Genomic DNA, 21992 nt, shown 5'->3' on the forward strand with positions numbered 1-21992 from the left:
GGAAAATGCATATCAAAGAATAAAGATCGAACAAGGTAAATAATTCACCCTCTAACACCATAGGTACATCAGTAAAGGATGGCAGGGCCCCTGACAGAAAATCCAAAATACCCAATGCCAGACATGCCTGTGACATGATCTCACACAACAGTCAACCTTAGACAATAATTCTCAGCAAACATGTGAATTATTCCAGGTGGTTGCCTTGCAACTATCAATTGGAACTTGATCTAAAAATACTAGGAAGCTGTAGAGAGTGGATGGAAGTACCTTTAACCTGACTATCGTGCTCTTTCCTGAAAGATGATACCAGTGTAAAATACCGTTTACCCATCATTTATCCACTGCTCAGTTATGAGCATACCTTGAATCTTTAAGCTTTAGGAAACAAACAACGGGTTGGACTTCTGAAAATACTCAGTATAGGTGGCACAGCAGCTTAAGGCTCTGAGCATCGTCACAGTGAAACCTACAGATGTAGTTGCAAATAAAACACAGGAAAAATTCCTTTACTCGACAACTTATTGGAATTGTAAATCATATTACTCAGATTCGGACAGGGCTCACATATATTTTGGGGTCTTTTCTACCCTATTCTAGATTCTTCAGCTTCTTCTACCCTATTCTAGATTCTTCAGCTTCTTTATCTTTCATCACTCCCACAAATAAGTCTTAGTTCCCTGCACCTCAATAGTGAAGAACAAACAGAAAACCTTACTGCTAACTGGGTCTCTGTGCCTGCCCAGGCAGTTATTTACTTCAAAAAGTATCACATCATACCTTAGCTAAAATTTAAAACTGTCGTAAAATGAATTTATTGAACAATAGATGAACAAGTAAATGTATTATTTTTGACACATTTATACCTTGTAGAAATCAGCTACTCCAATGAAAGATAAAAAGAATCTACATGTTAAGCTATTATTTTGTGAATAACTTCTTTATCTGCAATTCTTTTCTGGTAGTCTTTTCTAGACGCAGAATTTAGCTAGACTAACATACCTTTTTCTGAAGGTTCCAACTGACGTGACTCAACTCAACTTGTTGGAACAGTTTCAGCTTATTAAATACCCCTGAAAACAGTTGGCAAGGCTTCCTGGATTTCAACTAACTGCAAGATACATTCAAGAGTAGGAGTCAGTCACATATATTATGCAGCAAATCACATGGTGCATTTGTTTGAATGAGACTTGGCTGCTCTCCTCTCAGTTAGAAAGCCAGATCAAACTGTCTTCAACAGCTGTACCAAATTGGGCTGGGAGATGGAATGTAACCACAGTGGATTTTAAAACTACTTGGCCTAGATTTTCTGATCTGGCTGCATTATTGCCAGATTGGCAGCAGGCAAAGTGCCCATCTCTTGTGAGCACTGATGCTGACAGATCTTCTAGGTTTAGGTTCATTTAATATTTTGGGGGGGAAGGGGGATGGTGCTTGGTGGTATTTTTGTAGTCACCAGGTCATGCATCTCAGATGAAGGGGAAGGAAATGGCTGCAGCATCAGCATAAAAAGTGACCAGCAGTCCTGAGATGAAGGGAAAAAAGATTTTATTTTTTAAAAAATGCACCTTGCCTACTACCCAAAATTAGGCATTACTGAGGTAGAAAATCCAGGCTTTATATTTTGTGACTACAGTCACACTCTTTGTCCTCAATACACATTTGTTTTGTGCCCACAGACAATGTGTGTTTTCTAACCTGAGCGCACCATGTCTGCTATAGCCATCTGTCACGGAGAAGATTGCTGCAAGGGAATCCTTGCAAAAACATTATTCTCCTGAAATCACAACCAAAGATCCAGAGGCTAAGCCTGCATAACGTTTACCAACCAAGAAATGAGAGGCATTCAGAAAAAACATGAATTAAGCAGGTTCATTTAAAGCACCTCAAACAACCAGAAGTCAAAGACGGTACAATGGTGCAATGATTATGTTATCAGACAAGTAATCTTGAGGTCATGGCAATTTAAGAATTTGAATTCAGGTTTAAAAATCTGGAAATATAAAGCTGGTATCAGTAAAAAGGTCTCTGTGAAACTGTCAGATCATCATAAAAACCCAACTGGTTCAGAAATGTTCCCCAGAACAGGAAACCTGGGGCTGAAATTTTTAGTGGGCTGAGGAGGCAGGTGTTCAGACAATTTGGTACTGGAGAGACGTGTGCCTGTTTTCTGGCATGTTCCTGCCTCCATATCATTTTAGTACAGGCTGCTTCACAGGGAGGGGGTGACAGCGACCCACCGCTTCCAATTAGGCTACTTAAAAGGGCCTTTAAGGCCTCTCTTCCAATTCTGACTGGAATTTTCTGGTTGGCATGCGGGCACCCCGCTGAGGCCGAAACCCGGTCGATGGATGCAGGTGGCCTCCTGGCAGCAGACCAGGAAGCCAGCGCTCCATCATGCAATTTCAACTCTATGGTCTGAATATACTTATGCTTCCTGCATTGAGGATATCAAATTCTGAAGCACTGCCAGCAGGTCGAGAGGCCGAAAACTCTGTAAATAGTTTGGAATACCCCCAAATCCATTACATCTTGCTTGGGTGAAAATTCCTTATAATTAAGTATAAAGAAAAGTTCCTCGATTGCATTGCATATCTGTGTTTTCCAGCCTGAGCGCACCATGCGACCAGCAACCACCTGTCAAAGATTCATAACCAGATAGAAATAGAAATAAAGTTACATCTAACCTGAGACATGTAGAAAACATTTTGCGAATGTACTTGGGTGCTTAATGCAAGCTAAATAGGTACACCTTGTGCTACTAGCTTTGTCCTTGAAACCAGAACCCAAGAAATTGTAGTGCCAAGCACAGAACCATATTTCCGACCTTTGGAACTGTAATAACGAGACAGTCACCTGAACATACTACGAATAATCAAATGCAAGGCATAAATATCATAAACCTTTCTCTTTTGAGAACTAAATAAAACAAGTATTAACATAGTGCTTTTAAAGTAGAAAAATATCCCAAAATGCTTCATGGAAACATAAATCAAAAACAGAAGCCGAGCTAAAGGTGGAGATATTACAGTGTGGCCATAGCTTGGTGAAAACAATTTTGAAGGAGGTTCATAAAAAGGAGAGGGCGGTGGAAAGGCAGAGGAGTTCACGGCAGGAAATTCCAGAGCAGGGGCTGTGTCAGCTGAAGCCACAACACCAATGGTGGGACAAAGAGCAGGGAGGAAGATGCACAAGAGGCCAGAGTCAGATGAACAGTGTGTTCAGAGGCAGGTTGATGGGCTGTGAGGAGGGAGGGGAAGCTATGATCGGATTCGAACAAGATGTTGACAATTTTAAATTTGAAGTGTTACAGGACTAGGAACCACTCCAGGTCAGTAAAGACAGCAGTAACTGCTAAGAATAACTTAGTGTAGCACAAGATATGGGCAGCTGAGTTTTAGATGAGCTGAAGTTAGAGGTTGGAAGACAGCTAGGAGAGCAATGGAATAGTACATGGAATACCTGGAGATCCAATATCAGGTGAAGTCCCTATGCATTTCTGGAAACTACCAAGTACTGGAAGAGATCACCTCCCTTTTGCTTGGAATGAGCTCTTTCCATTGTTCCGAATGATAATAGTTTGCCAATTTTGGTAAACACTACTGCTACCATAGGAAGATCTCGTAATTTATTTTTTTTAATTCATTCATGGGATGTGGGCATCGCTGGCTAGGCCAGCATTTTTATTGCCCATCCCCAATTGCCCTCGAGAAGGTGGTGGTGAACTACCTTCTTGAACCGCTGCAGTCCATGTGAGGTACGGAGTTCCAGGATTTTGACCCGACAGCGAAGGAACGGTGATATAGTTCCAAGTCAAGATGGTGTGTGACTTGGACAGGAACTTGTGGTGGTGTTCCCATTCATTTGCTGCCCTTGTCCTTCTGGTTGGTAGAGGTCATGGGTTTGGAAGGTGCTGTCTAAGAAGTCTTGGTTTGTCGCTGCAGTGCATCTTGTATATGGCACACACTGCTGCCACTGTGCATCGGTGGTGGAGGGAGTGAATGTTTGTAGATGGGGTGCCAATCAAGCGGGCGGCTTTGTCCTGGATGGTGTTGAGCTTGAGTATTGTTGGAGCTGCACCCATCCATGCAAGTGGAGAGTATTCCATCACACTTCTGACTTGTGCCTTGTAGATAGTGGACAGGCTTTGGGGAGTCAGGAGGTGAGTTACACACCACAGGATTCCTAGCTTCTGACCTGTTCTTGTAGCCATGGTATTTATATGGATACTCCAGGTCAGTTTCTGCCATTGAATGTCAAGGGGAGATGGTTAGACTTTCTTTTATTGGAGATGGTCATTGCCTGGCACTTGCCACACACAATCAAATGCTGCCTTGATGTCAAGGGCAGTCACTCTCACCTCACCTCTTGAGTTCAGCTCTTTTGTCCATGTTTGAAACAAGGCTGTAATGAAGTCAGGAGCTCAGTGGCCCTGGTGGAACCCAAACTGAGTGGCAGTGAGCAGCTTATTGCTAAGCAAGTGCCGCTTGATAGCGCTGTCAATGACACCTTCCATGACTTTACTGATAACAGAGTAGACTGATGGGGCAGTATTGGGCCAGGTTGAACTTATCCTGCTTTTTGTGTACAGGACATACCTGGGCAATTTTCCACATTGCAGGGTAGATGCCAGTGTTTTTGTTGTACTGGAACAGCTTGGCTAGGGGTGCAGCAAGTTCTGGAGCACCGGTCTTCAGTACTATTGCCGGAATATTGTCAGAACCCATAGCCTTTGCAGTATCCAGTGCCTTCAGTCGTTTTTGTGATATCATGCGGAGTGAATTGAATTGGCTGAAGTCTGGCATCTGTGATGCTGGGGACCTCAGGAGGAGGCTGAGATCATCATCCACTCGGCACTTCCGGCTGAAGATTGTTGCAAATGCTTCAGCCTTATCTTTTGCATTGATGTGCTGGGCTCCCCCATCATTGAGGATGGGGATATTTGTGGAGCCACCTCCTTCAGTTAGTTATTTAATTGTCCACCACCATTCACGGCTGGATGTGGCAAGACTGCAGAGCTTAGATCTGATTCGTTGGTTATGGAATCGCTTAGCTTTGTCTATCGCATGCTGCTTACGCCGTTTGGCAAGCAAGTAGTCCTGGGTTGTCGCTTCACCAGGTTGATACCTCATTTTGAAGTATGCCTGGTGCTACTCCTGGCCAGCCCTCCTACACTCTTCATTGAACCAGGGCTGGTCTCCCCCAAGACCATGAGCTCTTACCTAGTGTATTATTCTTTTATGTGAATTTATTGAATGCCTTTTGGAAATCCAAATAAACTACATCTACTCGTTCCCCTTTATTCACCCTGCTCATTACATCTTCAAAGAGCTCAAATAAATTTGTCAAATATGATTTCCCTTTCATAAAACCATGTTGACTCTGCTTGATTGCATGATGATTTTCTAAATGTCCTGCTACTACTTCCTTAATGATGGATTCCAGCATTTTCCCAATGACAGAAGCTGGGCTATCTCGCCTATAGTTTCTTGCTTTCCGTCTCCCTCCTTTCTTGAATAGGGAAATTACATTTGTGGTTTTCCAATCCAATGGGACCTTTCCAGAATCTAGGGAATTTTGGAAGATTACAACCAATACAGTCACTATCTCTGCAACCATTTCTTTTAAGATCCTAGGATGCAGGTCATTGGTCCAGGGAATCTGACAGACTTTAGTCGCATTAGTTTTTCTAGTACCTTTTCTCTAATGATAATTTTTGCTCCTTCCCTTTTGCCCCATGATTTTCTACTATTACTAGGATGCTTTTAATGTCTTCAACTGCGAAGACAGACACAAAATACTTCAAAGTCTCTGCCATTTCCTTGTTTCCCATTAATTCCCCAGTCTCATCTGCTAAGAGACCAACGCTTACTTTAGCTACTCTTTTCCTCTACCAGTGAAGAAGTTCAACCGCTCTTCCATCAAATGATTAAGGACCCTGATGCCTGGGTGGGCACTGGATGTGGGTGTGGGGGCAGAAACATTCCCTTCCCCCATATATAACAATTTTATGCCCATGTCCCCAGAGTGAACGAACCCAATTGAGAATATTCTGTCTCCCTACCTTTCAAGGACTGCTCAACCTCAGAATCAAAGAGGGCTTCAGCACCTCTCCCCATACCAGTTACTGTCCGATATCATCACCAATAACCACTATACGAACACCATAAACAAAAAGGACTGGATAGGACACAGTAGTTAGCCTCCAAATCATACAAAAGAACAGCAAATCAGCAATACAGATTAACAAGTATCCTCTTTTCACCCTCAAGACAACGATCCCTGTATCAAATAGTTGTTTTGCAATGATATATGGTTAAATAAGTATCATAATATAACTCTATACACTCAAGGTGAGCTCTCCTGCATTAACATTCCTTTCACCTGCCTCCCACATGAAAGACACAGAAATTATGGAAAGAGCAATTAAATATCACCTTCCAGCTCCTAGCAGACATGGCATCTACTCAACAATGTGAAAGATTGCCCAGACATAGGCACCAACGACATAGGTAGGAAGAGAGATAGGGATTTAAGATAGAAATTCAGGGAACCAGGGTGGAAGCTTAGAGCGAGAACAAACAGAGTTGTTATCTCTGGGTTGTTGCCCGTGCCACGTGATAGCGAAGCGCAGAATAGGGAGAGAGAGGAGTTGAACACGTGGCTGCAGGGATGGTGCAGGAGGGAGGGTTTTGGTTTCCTGGATAATTGGGGCTCTTTCTGGGGTAGGTGGGACCTCTACAAACAGGATGGTCTTCACCTGAACCAGAGGGGTACCAATATCCTGGGGGGGGGGGGGAAGATTTGCTAGTGCTTTTCGGGGGGGTTTAAACTAATTCAGCAGGGGAATGGGAACCTAAAATGTAGTCCCAGTGTACAGGATGTTGAGAGTAGTGAGGTCAGGGATAAAGTTACAAGGACGCAAGAGGGCACTGGCAAGCAAGAACCTGGTTTAAAGTGTGTCTACTTCAACGCCAGGAGCATCTGGAATAAGGTGGGTGAGCTTGCAGCATGGGTTGGTACCTGGGATCTCGATGTAGTGGCCATTTCGGAGACATGGGTAGAGCAGGGGCAGGAATGGATGTTGCAGGTTCCGGGATTTAGATGTTTCAGTAAGAACAGAGAAGATGGTAAAAGAGGGGTGGGGGGGTGTGGCATTGTTAATCAAGGAGAGTATTACAGCGACAGAAAGGATATTTGAGGACTCGTCTACTGAGGTAGTATGGGCCAAGGTTAGAAACAGGAGAGGTGAGGTCACCCTGTTGGGAGTCTTTTATAGACCTCCAAATAGTTCCAGAGATGTAGAGGAAAGGATAGCGAAGATGATTCTCGACAGGGGCGAGAGTAACAGGGTAGTTGTTATGGGGGACTTTAACTTTCCAAATATCGACTGGAAATACTATAGTTCGAGTACTTTAGATGGGTCAGTTTTTGTCCAGTGTGTGCAGGAGGGTTTTCTGACACAGTATGTAGACAGGCCAACCAGGGGCGATGCCACATTGGATTTGGTACTGGGTAATGAACCCGGCCAGGTGTTCGATTTAGATGTAGGTGAGCACTTTGGTGATAGTGATCACAATTCGGTTAGGTTTACCTTAGCGATGGGCAGGGACAGGTATATACCGCAGGGCAAAAATTATAGCTGGGGGAAAGGAAATTATGATGCGATTAGGCAAGATTTAGGATGCGTAGGATGGGGAAGGAAACTGCAGGGGATGGGAACAATCGAAATGTGGAGCTTATTCAAGGAGCAGCTACTGCGTGTCCTTGATAAGTATGTACCTGTGAGGCAGGGAGGAAGTTGTCGAGCGAGGGCGCCGTGGTTTACTAAAGAAGTTGAAGCGCTTGTCAAGAGGAAGAAGGCGGCTTATGTTAGGATGAGACGTGAAGGCTCAGTTAGGGCGCTTGAGAGTTACAAGCTAGCCAGGAAAGATCTAAAGGGAGAGCTAAGAAGAGCAAGGAGAGGACACGAGAAGTCATTGGCGGATAGGATCAGGGAAAACCCTAAGGCTTTTTATAGATATATCAGGAATAAAAGAATGACGAGAGTTAGATTAGGGCCAATCAAGGATAGTAGTGGGAAGTTGTGTGTGGAATCAGGGGAGGTAGGGGAAGTGTTAAATGAATATTTTGCGTCAGTATTTACAGTAGAGAAAGAAAATGTTGTCGAGGAGAATACTGAGATTCAGGCTACTAGGCTAGATGGGATTGAGGTTCACAAGGAGGAGGTGTTATCAATTTTGGAAAGTGTGAAAATAGATAAGTCCCCTGGGCCAGATGGGATTTATCCTAGGATTCTCTGGGAAGCTAGGGAGGAGATTGCAGGGCCTTTGTCCTTGATCTTTATGTCGTCATTGTCGACAGGAATAGTGCCAGAAGACAGGAGGATAGCAAATGTTGTCCCCTTGTTCAAGAAGGGGAGTAGAGACAGCCCTGGTAATTATAGACCTGTGAGCCTTACTTCGGTTGTGGGTAAAATGTTGGAAAAGGTTATAAGAGACAGAATTTATAATCATCTTGAAAAGAATAAGTTCATTAGCGATAGTCAGCACGGTTTTGTGACAGGTAGGTCGTGCCTCACAAACCTTATTGAGTTTTTCGAGAAGGTGACCAAACAGGTGGATGAGGGTAAAGCAGTGGATGTGGTGTATATGGATTTCAATAAGGCGTTTGATAAGGTTCCCCATGGTAGGCTATTGCAGAAAATACGGAAGTATGGGGTTGAAGGTGATTTAGAGCTTTGGATCAGAAATTGGCTAGCTGAAAGAAGACAGAGGGTGGTGGTTGATGGCAAATGTTCATCCTGGAGTTTAGTTACTAGTGGTGTACCGCAAGGATCTGTTTTGGGGCCACTGCTGTTTGTCATTTTTATAAATGACCTGGAAGAGGGTGTAGAAGGGTGGGTTAGTAAAATTGCGGAGGACACTAAGGTCGGTGGAGTTGTGGATAGTGCCGAAGGATGTTGTAGGTTACAGAGGGACATAGATAGGCTGCAGAGCTGGGCTGAGAGATGGCAAATGGAGTTTAATGCGGAAAAGTGCAAGGTGATTCACTTTGGAAGGAGTAACAGGAATGCAGAGTACTAGGCTAATGGGAAGATTCTTGGTAGTGTAGATGAACAGAGAGATCTTGGTGTCCAGGTGCATAAATCCCTGAAAGTTGCTACCCAGGTTAATAGGGCTGTTAAGAAGGCATATGGTGTGTTAGCTTTTATTAGTAGGGGGATCGAGTTTCTGAGCCACGAGGTCATGCTGCAGCTGTACAAAACTCTGGTGAGACCGCACCTGGAGTATTGCGTGCAGTTCTGGTCACCGCATTATAGGAAGGATGTGGAAGCTATGGAAAGGGTGCAGAGGAGATTTACTAGGATGTTGCCTGGTATGGAGGGAAGGTCTTATGAGGAAAGGCTGAGGGACTTGAGGTTGTTTTCGTTGGAGCGAAGGAGGAGGAGAGGTGACTTAATAGAGACATATAAGATAATCAGAGGGTTAGATAGGGTGGATAGTGAGAGTCATTTTCCTCGGATGGTGATGGCAAACACGAGGGGACATAGCTTTAAGTTGAGGAGTGATAGATATAGGACAGATGTCAGAGGTAGTTTCTTTACTCAGAGAGTAGTAGGGGCATGGAACACCCTGCCTGCAACAGTAGTAGACTCGCCAACTTTAAGGGCATTTAAGTGGTCATTGGATAGACATATGGATGAAAATGGAATAGTTTAGGTCAGATGGTTTCACAGGTCGGCGCAACATCGAGGGCCGAAGGGCCTGTACTGCGCTGTAATGTTCTAATTCTAATGTCCTGTCCATAAAAAGCAGGACAAATCCAATCCAGACAAGTACCTCCCCATCAGTCTACTCTTGATCATCAGCAAAGCAATGCAAGGTGTAGTTGAATGTGTTATCACGCAACACAGTGCTGTATCTCTAATCTAATCTAATCATCAACACCTACACAGCAATAACCTATTCACCGATGCTCTGTTTGGGTTCCACCAGGGCCATTCAACTCCAGACCTCATTACAGCCTTGGTCAAAACATGGACAAAAGAACTGAACTCAAGAGGTGAGCTGACAGTGACTGCCCTGGACATCAAGACAGCATCTGATCATGTGTGGCATCAAGGAGACCTGGCAAAATTGAAGTCAACAGGAATTGGGAGAAATCTCTTCACGATTGGAAGTATAACTAACACAAAGGAAGATGGTTTTTAAGATTATGAAACAATTTGATAGGGTAGGTGAAAAGAAGTTTCCACAAAGATGGTTGGGCCTCGGACATTACCCTAAGGAACTCCTGCAATGATGTCCTGGGGCTGAAATGATTGGCCTCCAGCAACCACAAGTCTTCCTCTAAATGGCTATAGATGCTGGGTCGATTGAAATTTTCAAGACGGAGATCACAGAGATTTTTCTTGGCTAACAGCATTAAGGAATATGGTAGGTAACTGGAGTTGAGATAAATTTAGCCGTGATCTAATTGAATTGCCAAACAGACTTGAGGGGTTGAATGGCTTGCCTGTGTGTGTTCTTAAATAAATCTGAACATGGCGGAGGATCGGGTTTGGAGCATGAGCATGATACGTCATTGCAATCCAACCACAAGAATTTTTTGTGGATAATACATTTCATGAGGTGGTCACCTACAGCCCAAGAGTGCAGACAAAGAGGAACTGGGTGACTGCCAGACAGACAAAACAAAAAAAGCAAGGAGGTAGTTCAGGAGACCCCCAATAACATCTCTCTAACCAGTATTTGGTTCTGAATATTGATAGGAGAGGGGGTTCCTCTGGGGGGTGGGGGGGGGGGGGGGCGGGGTGCAGCCAGATCCAAGACCATAACACCATAGGTGGCTCAGCTGTAGAGGGAGGGAGGAGAAAGGTCAAGAGAGACATTGTTATAGGGGAATCCATAGTTAGGGGAGCAGACAGGTATTTTTGGTAGCAGACGTGATTCCAGAATAGTATGTTGCCTTCCTGGTGTCAGGGTCAAGGATATCACCGAGCAGCTGCAGAACATTCTGGAGGAGGAGGGTGAGCAACCAGAGGTCAAGGTCCGTATCGGTACCAATGACAGGTAGAAAAAGGTTGAGGTCCTGCAGGCAGATTTTAAAGGAGTTAGGAAAGAATAAACTGGAGCTCAAAAGGTAGTAATCTCAGGTTTACTTCCAGTGCCACGCACTAGTGCGTACAGAAATAGGCTAGAGCTGATAATGAATGCTTGGCTGGAAAAATGGTGCGGGAGGGAGGACTTTACATTCTTACAGCATTGGGACCAGTCCTGGGGAAGGTGGGATCTGTACAGGCCAGACAAATTGTACCTCAACAGGGCCGGAACTAACATCCCTGCAGGCAAGTTTGTTACTATTGTTTGGAAGGGTGTAACCTATCTAAGCAGGGGGATGGGAAGTTGAGCATAGATTCAGAAGGCAGAAAAGCAGAGCTGGAAATGAAAGGCAGAAAATTAGCAAGAGAGGTTGGAAGGCAGGGCAAACAAAGGCTGGAAAACAGACAAAAAAAAGAGTTCAAATGTGCTTCTTGGTATAAACCTAAATACAACAAGTATAGTGAATAAGGCAGATGAGCTGAGGGCAGACTGACTTGTGGAAGTATAATTTGTTTTTGGCTATTATTGAAACATGGCTTAGAAAGGGGCAGGATGGCAGCTTAACATTCCTGGTTACAGGGTTTTCAGAAGAGATAGAGAGGGGGGAATAGAAAAAAAAAGAGGAAGGATGGCAATATTGATTAAATAAACAATTACAACCATAAGAAGGAATATGTTTGAGGGATCATCAAATGAGCTAAGGGGTTGAACTAAGGAACAAAAAAAAAAAAGGGCAGTCACACTGCTGGAAGTGTACTATATATACCTCCAAACAATCCAAGGGTGATAGAAGAGCAAATTTTCAGACAAATTTCTGACAAATGCAAAAACAATAAAGGCAGTAATATTTGAAAAAAGGATTTCAATTACCCCAATATTAACTGGGATACAGTCTGTGTAAAAGGTAGAGAGGGCTCAGAATTACAAAATTGCACTCAGGAGAACCTTTTTTTTAAGCCAAGCAAGCCCAACAAGGTGGGGAAGGTTGTAATTCTAGATTTAGTTTTAGGGAATGAAGCTGAGCAGGTGAAAGGAGTATCAGTGAGAGTCCACTTTTTTGGTAGTGATCATAATTCAGTTAGATTTAGCATTTTTATGGAAAAGGACAAAGATAAAAGTAAAGGTTCTAAATTGGGGGGGGGGGAAAAGGCCAATTTTACTAGGCTGAGCAGCGATTTAGCAAAAGTGGACTAGAAACAGCTACTTGAAGGTAAATCGGTCAGAGCAATCAGAGGCATTCAAGGAGATTCAAGGGATTCAGAGTAAAAGTTCTCACAAAGAAAAAAAGTTGGACAGCTGAATCTAGAGCCCCCTGGACAACAAGGTGCATAGAGGGCAAGGTAAGGCAAAAAAAGGGTCAGACACAGAGAGTTTAATACTGCAGAAAGCAGAGAAGAGTACAGAATGTGTAGGAGTGAAGTTAAGAGCGAAGATAGGGAAACATAGAGGGCACAAAAAAAATACTGGCAAGTGAAATCAAGGAAAAGCTAAAGATGTTTTATATGACCATAAATAGCAAGAGGATAACTAAGGAAAGAGTAGGGCCAATTAGAGACCAAAAAGGTAAAATGCATGGAGGCAGAGGATGAGGGTATGGTTCTTCATGAATACTTTGTGGCTGTCTTCACTAAAGAGGGGGCCAATGATGATGTCATAGTTAAGAAAAGTGTGTGAAATATTGGATGGGATAAACATCATAAGGGAAAAAGTGCTAAAATGATTTGACGTCTTTGAAAGTAGATAAAATCACCAGGCCTGGATGAAATGTATCCCGGTTTCTAAAAGAAGGGAAGAAATTGCGGAGACTCCGACCATCAAATTTCAATCCTTCCTGGTAACAGGATTGGTGCCAGAGGATTGGAGGACTGCCAACATTGTACAATTGTTTAAAAAGGGAGGAAGGGATAATCCAAGTAATTATAGGCCAGTTAGTTTAACTTCAGTTGTGGACAAATTACTAGAATCAACTGAGGGACAGTGTAAACCTTCATTTAGAAAGGCACAGATTAATCAAGGAAAGTCAGCATGGATTTGTTAAAGGAAGGTCATGTTTGACTAACTTGATTGAATTTTCTGTGGTGGTGACAAGTAGGGTTGATGAGGGCAGTGCGGTGGATGTGGTCTACATGGATTATAGCAAGGCTTTTGACAAGGTCCCACAAGGCAGACTGGTTAATAAAAGCCCTTGAGAGCCAAGGGAGAGCAGCAAATTAGATCCAAAATTGGCTTAGCAGCAGGAAGCAAAAGTAATGGCTGACATGTGTTTTTGTGACTGGAAGGGCATTACCAATAGGGTCTGCAGGGCTCAGTTGGGTGTTTACCTTTGTAGTTTACGTTAATGATTTAGACTCAAATATCGGGGGCACGATAAAAGAAGTCTGCAGATGATACAAAAATTAGCCATGTTGCTGACTGTGAGGAGGAAAGTTTAAGACTGCAGGAAGACACAAATGGTCTGGTCAGTTGGGCAGAAAAGTAGAAAATGGAATTCAATCTGGAGAAGTGTGAGGTAATGCATTTTGGGAGATGCAACAAGACAAGAGAATACACAACAAATAGGAGGATACTAAGTAGTGTGGAAGATCAGAGGGATCTTGCATTGTATGTTCACAAATCCTTAAAAGGTAGCAGGACAGGTCAATAAAGTGATTGAGAAGGAATATGGCATGCTTTCCTTTATTAGTAGAGGCATAGAATGTAAGAATAGGGAGGTTATACTGGAACTGTATGCAACACTAGTTAGACCACAGCTCGAGTACTGCATACAGTTCTGGTCACCACATTACAGGAAAGATGTGATTGCACTGGAGAGGGTGGAGAGGAGATTTAAGAGAATGTTGCCAGGACTAGAAACTCTTCGCTATGAGGAAAGATCGGATAAGCTGGGGTTGTTTTCCATGGAACACAAAGGCTGAGAGGTGACTTAATTGAGGTATACAAAATTATGAGAGGTCTAGATAAGGTAAATAGCTCACCCATATTTAAACTAACAGAGGGGTGAAAAACTTGGGGGCATAGATTTAAAGTAATTGGTAGAAGGATTAAAGAGGGGAGGTGGAAACATTTTTTTCACCTAGAGGGTGGTGAGGACCTGAAACTCACTGCCTACAAGGGCGGTAGAGGCAGAAACTCTCCATATTTAAGTAGTACTTGGATGTCTACTTGAAGAGCAGTGACCTGAAGGGCTACGGATCTGTGCAGGAAGGTGGGAATAGGCTGGGTAGCTCTTTGCCGACCGGCATGGACAGGATGGGCTAAATGGCCTCCTTCTGTGTCATAAATTTTCTATGCTTCCCATATTGAACTCAGCTTCAGTGGGCTGGGAGGTGTAAGGATGCAGACATGCTATCTCTTAGGATAGTGCTGCTAGGGTGCTCTCTTGATAGCCCCTCAAAAACTGCTGCAAATAGAAATCAGTGAGTGTCAGGTTGGCCTTGTGAGAGTTGCAATTAACAGCTGGTCCTTTTGGGTTCCAGCTGCTTTGTGAGGCTCACCTCAGTCTCAGGAGGCTTCTGCTGTAATGCTTTAACCTGTCACTTCTAAACCTACTTCAACAGAGTGAGCAATGGAGGAAAAATCAAAGGTTAAAGAGCACTAGGTAGGCAAGGATACACATGGTGGACCAGGAAATAATTTAACTGTTTTTGTTGTATTAAAGTATAACTTCCTCTGATCACATTTCTTCTGATTAATGGGGAGAATGCAAATATGCTTTATACACAGGATTTGTGCTAGAGCTGCTCAAGAACACATCATTGAGATGAAGCTTTTGACATGCAGGTCAGCATAAAGGTAGCACTATTAATGATTAGTGCTTGGATCTTAGTCAGGCAATGTTGTCTCCAATGAGTTGCTGCTGCTTCTATACAGTATTGGAGAGCTGTTTGACCTCCACTTCCATGTTGTCAACCTACTGAACCTAACTGCTATTGCTTCCATACACAAGCTCTTTGGAATCACTAATGACACTGTGCAATATACAGCAGGCAACTGTGATGGGGGAAATCATTACTGTATGTACTAGAGAGTTCCTTCTGATCTAACCAAGCACCCTGAAGTATCATGATCCTCACTGTACATTAGCTGCTCAAACATCCTTGGGCTTAACAGTGCCATCAGAAGCCACTGCTACTGAGGGTAGTCCATGCCAAACAGGCCTGCTGGGTAAGGTTTTTTAAATTTATTCATGGGATGTAAGTGTTACTGGCAAGGTCAGCATTTTTAATGCCCATCCCTGCTGTTCACCTGTGTATAGGTGAATTTCCTTAACATGAAGGCATCATAGCAGCTTCCCAGATAGCATGCATTTATATGTACTGATATTCCTGGCATCATATACTATCTGCTTATCTGGCAATGCGGGCCCCAAGGACATGGGGAAATTCCGCCGCTCTGAAAAACCATATCACTCTCGATGTGCCAGGTTCATAATCGAATTGGAAGAACTGTGCTGATCTTGGAATAAAAAGGTAGTGAGTGGCCAATTGACTACTGCTACAAATGTCATCCAAAGCTGCCTGAAAGGAATGTACTGATTAACTTTTATTGCCACTGGTACTGCAGGAAATCTGATGGAGGTGGATTCCAGGTCTGAAGCAACTGTGCTGTGTATATATTAGACATATTTTTAATTCCTTAGTTGGTCCTACCTGTTTTCTTGCTCAAAATACTAATAAAAGATGGAATCCCAAAGGAAAGATCACAGTAAAATGGGAGGCCAACGGTTACTGCTCTTAAAAACAAAGTAACAGAACCACCACTGTAGATATGGTTTCATCAACATCCATACAACTTGACCAGCTGCAGCGATCAGTGGCCATTATCAAAGAAAATAGAGAAATCCTGTGACTTGGGACAAACCGCTGGTTCAGAAGTGAGTGAGGGAGAGGCAAGAAAACAGCAACACGAATTAATAGTGCTGCAAACCTGGTAGCAGCCCTTAATGTCCAGTTTCTTTCCTCATAGCACCAGAAACAAGCCACAAGAAAGGAATTAAATATAACTTTTGTTCTAAAGGATACAACATCTAACAATTTTAGTGCAAATTACAACATTCAACATACTGAGAAATCTTCAACTCAATACCAGGCTTGATAAACTTACAAACAACCATTGATAACCTCACAGTTGACCAACACAAAAATTCATTGCAAGTATAAAGTTTATGCGATAACTCAAACTCACACAGGATTTTAAAATCACCAGCATATATAGGAATGTTACACTGACACCCTTGAGATGTATGACCAGATTTCTTTTTTTTTTAAACAAAAACTTCAGGGATCACAAGAAATATTTTGTAGAGTGAACAATTATTTTGGACAGACATTTTAAAATGCAGCGCTTTTGTTACATAAAAGGCTAATTTAGAAGAAATTTATGCCAGCTCCATGCATAATCAATCATGCATTAAATATTTTCAGTTGCACTGGCTGCAGTCTTTGAAGAACTACATCTTGCACAGATCTGTTGTGTATTTTTTGCTTCTACCTTGTTCATAACACAAATTTCAACATCAAAGGAATAACAATAACAGAATTTATCCAATGAATGAGCAAATGACTGAAGACCGAATGGTTCCCAAGTAATAATACTGCAAGCAAACAGGATAGGTCCAGCCCATGAGTGGAAGAAAATCATTTAGAATATTGTGGGTTTTGGCAACATATTAAAACTCTGCACCTATTTATTTTAGCCTGGGCTATTGCAATCTTCAATACAAAACAGGCTTCAATATGCTAGTCTATCCAATTGTTTTCATCTCTTTTTGGTCTTACATTCTGAAAGCCTCATTCAAACAGGATTAAACTTAAATTATTGGCTAGTACAGCACAATTGTAGATTTTAAGCAAGGTATAGAATCAATTTAAGATTTCTAGTTGCACCATTTTTGGCACTTTAAATATCACAAGGATATAAAAACTTAGAAACAAATGTAGCATTAGTGATCCTGTTAATGACCATTTATTACTGTTATGCTACATCTTCACTCATTTCACAACTACTCAATTCAAAATATAATTAACTTTACACTGGAGATAACATTTTTGAAACATGCACTTTTTGCAGAATTGACTGGAATGAAGTGTAGATAGTATAGAGGCAGGTTAAAAACAAAACCCTTATTGCACATGAAGGGCAGATCAAATTCTGTTCAGATTTAATTCATCGGCATATTAGCTAGCAATATGAAATAATATGATTCCACCAGCCAGTATCTTCATCTAAATATGAAAAACTGTACATCTATATAGGACCACCAACATAGGTATTGGTGAGTATTATGGAACCGATAAAGTGCACGAACTTAGTTATTCTATATTTTACACTGAATAGCTGTGAATTGTTGCACAACTATTACATAGAAATTGCTAGAGGAAGACCAAGGCCCAATAAGATCACTTTCTACCATCTTGGCATGCATATGATGCAATAATAGTTGTTGTCATCTAATCATAGCAATAAATCCAGATCAATTACTCTACAACATCCAGACATGAGGCAAGGAAACTCCCAGTGATGAAACGCTTTGGGAATCATAGGTCCAGTTACCTATTCATCCCGAGTATGTTATATTTACCATATGACTAGTCTCAAAATTACTCACACATTGCATCCCAAAATATTATTTTCTGCAAGAAAGCCATCTAATTTACATTTGAATTAATCAAGACAATCTGCTTCTACCATCTCCCCAGGGAACCTGTTCTATACATTGACGACTTACTCAATGTGGAAAAAAAATTTCCACAGAATCGCTTCGAATTCCCCCCAGCCCCCACTTCGAACACAGGCTCTTTCGAATACTTGACATTTTTTTTTTGAAGAATACACCAGCCCAGAATCCTGATGGGGTGCTTTAAGGGCACAATTGCAGGCTTGGAAGAGGGTAATAGATTTAGATTAGATTAGATTAGAGATACAGCACTGAAACAGGCCCTTCGGCCCACCGAGTCCGTGCCGAACACCAACCACCCAGTTATACTAATCCTACACTAATCCCATATTCCTACCAAACATCCCCACCTGTCCCTATATTTCCCTACCACCTACCTATACTAGTGACAATTTATAATGGCCAATTTACCTATCAACCTGCAAGTCTTTTGGCTTGTGGGAGGAAACCGGAGCACCCGGAGAAAACCCACGCAGACACAGGGAGAACTTGCAAACTCCACACAGGCATAATGTTCCAAGAAGTCATGGCAACTCTATCCAATACACCACAAGGTCATGTAAAGTCCCCTACCTGAGCAGCAGGAAGGACTGAAGGTCAAAGCAAACAAAAACAATTAATTTTCCATTGATGTTTTTCTCATCCCTCCTTTTACAGCAGTATTAAAGAAGCAGGGAAAAAAAACTCTTAAGCTCTGTGGCTACCACTTTGATGACGACCACCACCCCTACACAGTTGGGCAGACACCTTCGTTGCATTAAACAGTTGTGGGTTGGGAGGTGATCAACACCTTTGACTTGAGGCAAATAGGAGTCCCATTGAACCAGTAGAGCAGAATACAACACAGAATTTGGAGCCCATCATTTTTACCTAAATCAGAAGACTAACCAACATAGTTTAACCAATCGATATATATTTTAGCACTAGATTTTATAATAAATTATTGCTCACCATCTTAATATTACTAGGCAACTCTTCACAATGACAACTTTGAATTTAAATTTTAAAATGGAACCTGAAAAATATAAAATTGAATTACCTAAAATTAAGCCCACCATTGTACTCAAATAGCCAGTTCCACTGCCAAGGTTCAGGAAAGACAATCCTGGTTGAAGTTTTAGTGCTTCCATAACTTCAGAGTAGATACAAGGTGCTGACAGGTGTATGTTGCCATGCTTCCAAGCCAAGTCCTTATAAGCACTGTCCCTGTATCCCTCCAAATAATAATCTGCACGATCAATGGCCCTGAAGGCTCGTTCCACTTTCTCAGTACGAATGTACTGGGCCTCTTTTAAGTTGTCAATTAAATCATCATTGTCTTCACCAGCACTCACAGCTCCTCCCATGATGTCTTGCGTTGGAAATCAGATCAGACCCACAAAATGTTAGAACACTGAGTGCAATGGATAATGCATGAACAGACGATGACAACAGTGTATCACTTCACAAGCCTGGATACTGCGGCCTTAGTAGAGCATCGCTGTGCTGCAGAGTGTAACGAGTAGAAACCTGTAAAAGACAATTACAGTACATGAAAATGAATCTAATTAAATGCATTCAAATTACAGTAGTGAGGATAAAATATGCTGAGCCTTACACAACAACCTGGATTGCCTCTCATCATTCCCCCTCACATTTTGCAAGATGTTTTCTAGAAACCTCTTGTATGCTATTCCTGACGAACAAGGTATATGAAAGAAAGTCCTGAGCTTAGGCAGCTGAAGACAGTCATCAACTGATCAACTGTGGGGTAGAGCAGTGGGGGAGGGAGCTGATGCACAAGGGTGAAGGGATGGAGAAATGAAGAGTTTGAGGGTACAGCAGTGCAAGTACAAGAGCCAATGTAAATCAGCAAAGACAAAAGGTTTCCAGGCAAAGAGGACTTGGTGTAGAATGGGTGACGGGCAGAATTTTCACTGAGCTGAATTTTACAGCAGCTTGGTTGGTCAATAAAGCATTGAATTAGTCAAACCCACAAGTGGCAAAAGCATGCACGTGGGTTTCAACGGAAGAACAAGAAGGGACAGAATCAGGCAGTGGTAAAAAGGTGGAAATGGATCTTTGTGATGAAGAAAATATGGGTTGGCTGTCCAGCTCACGATTGAATAGCATACTAAGGTAATGAACAGCCTGCGGCAATGACCAAAGTATTGATGGAAAGGTAACGTAATGGGGGCATCATATAAGAGCCCCAGTCTTTCCAATATTTAGCTGCAAGTAATTGCAGCTCATTCAAAACTGGATGTTGAATATGTAGTCCAACAACACATAAGCAGCAGAGGGGTCAAGAAAGGTGGTAGAGAGGTAAAGCTCAGTGGCATAAGTATAAATGTGGAAGTTGATTCCATGCCTATGGATAGCAGTGTTAAGAGACTGCTTCCGTTTCTTTTGTAAAATATGTCTTAAAGAACTTTTAGTTGAATTCTGGACATCGAGTCATATTCAGATTGCTGCACTCTGTGGTTTAAAAAATAAAAGGGAAGGTCATCAAAAGGTTGGTGAGTAGGCAGGTCTTACTGGAAAGCATGTTTTTTCATTCATTCATGGCATTTGGGCATCACTGGCTAGGCCAGCATTTATTACCCATCTCTAGTTGCCCGTGAGAAGGTGGTGGTGAGCTGCCTTCTTGAACCTCTGCTGTCCATGTGGGGAAGATACACCCACAGTGCTGTTAGGAAGGGAGTTCCAGGATTCTGACCCAGTGACAGTGAAGGAACTGCGATATATCAGGATGATGTGTGGCTTGGAGGGGAACTTGAAGGTGGTGGTGTTCCCATTCATTTACTGCCCTTGTACTCTAGTGGTGGATGTCACGGGTTTGGAAGGTGCTGTCTCAGGAGCCTTGGTGTGTTGCTGCAGTGCATCTTGTAGATGGTACACACTGCTGCCAATATGCGTCGGTGGTGAAGGGAGTGAATGTTTGTGGATGGGGTGACAAGAAAGTGGGCTACTTTATCCTGGATGGTGTCGAACTTCTTGAATGTTGTTGGAGCTGCACTCATCCAGGCAAGTGGAGAGTATTCCATCACGCTCCTGACTTGTGCCTTGTAGATGGTGGACAGGTTTTGGGAAGTCAGAAGGTGAATTACTCGCCACAGGATTCCTAGCCTCTGACCTGCTCTTGTAGCCATGGTATTTATATGGATACTTCAGTTAAGTTTCTGGTCAATGGTAACCACCAGGATGTTGATCGTGGGGGATTCAGCAATCGCAATGCCATTGAATGTCAAGGGGAGATGGTTAGATTCTCTCTTGTTGGAAATGGTCATTGCCTGGTACTTGTGTGACTCCAATGTTACTTGCCACTTATCAGCCCAAGCCTGGATATTGTCCAGGTCTTGCTGTATTTCTACACTGAGTGCTTCAGCATCTGAGGAGTTGCGAATGGTGCTGAACATTGTGCAATCAGCAAACATCTCCACTTCTGACCTCATGACTGAAGGAAGGTCATTGATGAAGCAGCTGAAGATGGTTGGGCCTAGGACACTACCCTGAGGAATGCCTAGAGTGATGTCCTGGAGCTCAGATGATTGACCTCCAACAACCACAACCACCTTCCTTTGCGCTATGACTCCAACCAGCAGAGAGTTTTCCCCTTGATTCCCATTGACTCCAGTTTTGCTACGGCTCCTTGATGCCATACACGGTCAAATGATGCCTTGATGTCAAAGGCAGTTACTCTCACCTCACCTCCATTTCAGTTCTTCTGTCCATGTTTGAACCAAGGCTGTAATGAGGTCAGGAGCACAGCGGCCCTGGTGGAACCCAAACTGAGCATCAGTGAGAAGGTTATTGCTAAGAAAGTGCCGCTTGATAGCACTGTTGACGACAGCTTCCATCACTTTACTGATGAATGAGTCTTCACTTACTGAAGACTGATGGGGCAGTAATTGGCCGGGTTAGACTTGTCCTTCTTTTTGTGTACAAGACATATCTGGGCAATTTTCCACATTGCAGGGTAGATGCCAGTGTTGTAGCTGTACTGGAACAGCTTGGCTAGGGGCACGGCAAGTTCTGGAGCACAGGTCTTCAGTACTATTGCTGGAATATTGTATGGGCTCATAGCCTTTGCAGAATCCAGTGCCTTCAGTCGTTGCTTGATATCACATGGAGTGAATCGAATTGGCTGAAGACTGGCATCTGTGACGCTGGTGACTACAGGAGAAGGCCGAGCTGGATCATCGACTCGGCCCTTCTGGCTGAAGATTGTT

General features: G+C 42.8%; 1 protein-coding gene across 6 annotated transcripts in view; it reads right to left on the reverse strand.

The window, feature by feature from the left end:
- pcmtd1 (protein-L-isoaspartate (D-aspartate) O-methyltransferase domain containing 1) overlaps positions 1–21992 on the reverse strand; it is a 99217-nt gene that overhangs the window by 46219 nt on the left and 31006 nt on the right. For all 6 annotated transcript variants that reach the window (XM_068031817.1, XM_068031822.1, XM_068031823.1 and 3 more), the window contains one exon: positions 18821–19290. In XM_068031817.1, the coding sequence (XP_067887918.1) occupies positions 18821–19127 (307 nt within the window). In that variant the 5' untranslated portion in view covers positions 19128–19290. The remainder of the gene's footprint in view (positions 1–18820; positions 19291–21992) is intronic.

The sequence above is a fragment of the Heterodontus francisci genome, chromosome 5, assembly GCF_036365525.1.
Source record: "Heterodontus francisci isolate sHetFra1 chromosome 5, sHetFra1.hap1, whole genome shotgun sequence".
NCBI classification, from domain to species: Eukaryota; Metazoa; Chordata; class Chondrichthyes; order Heterodontiformes; family Heterodontidae; genus Heterodontus; species Heterodontus francisci.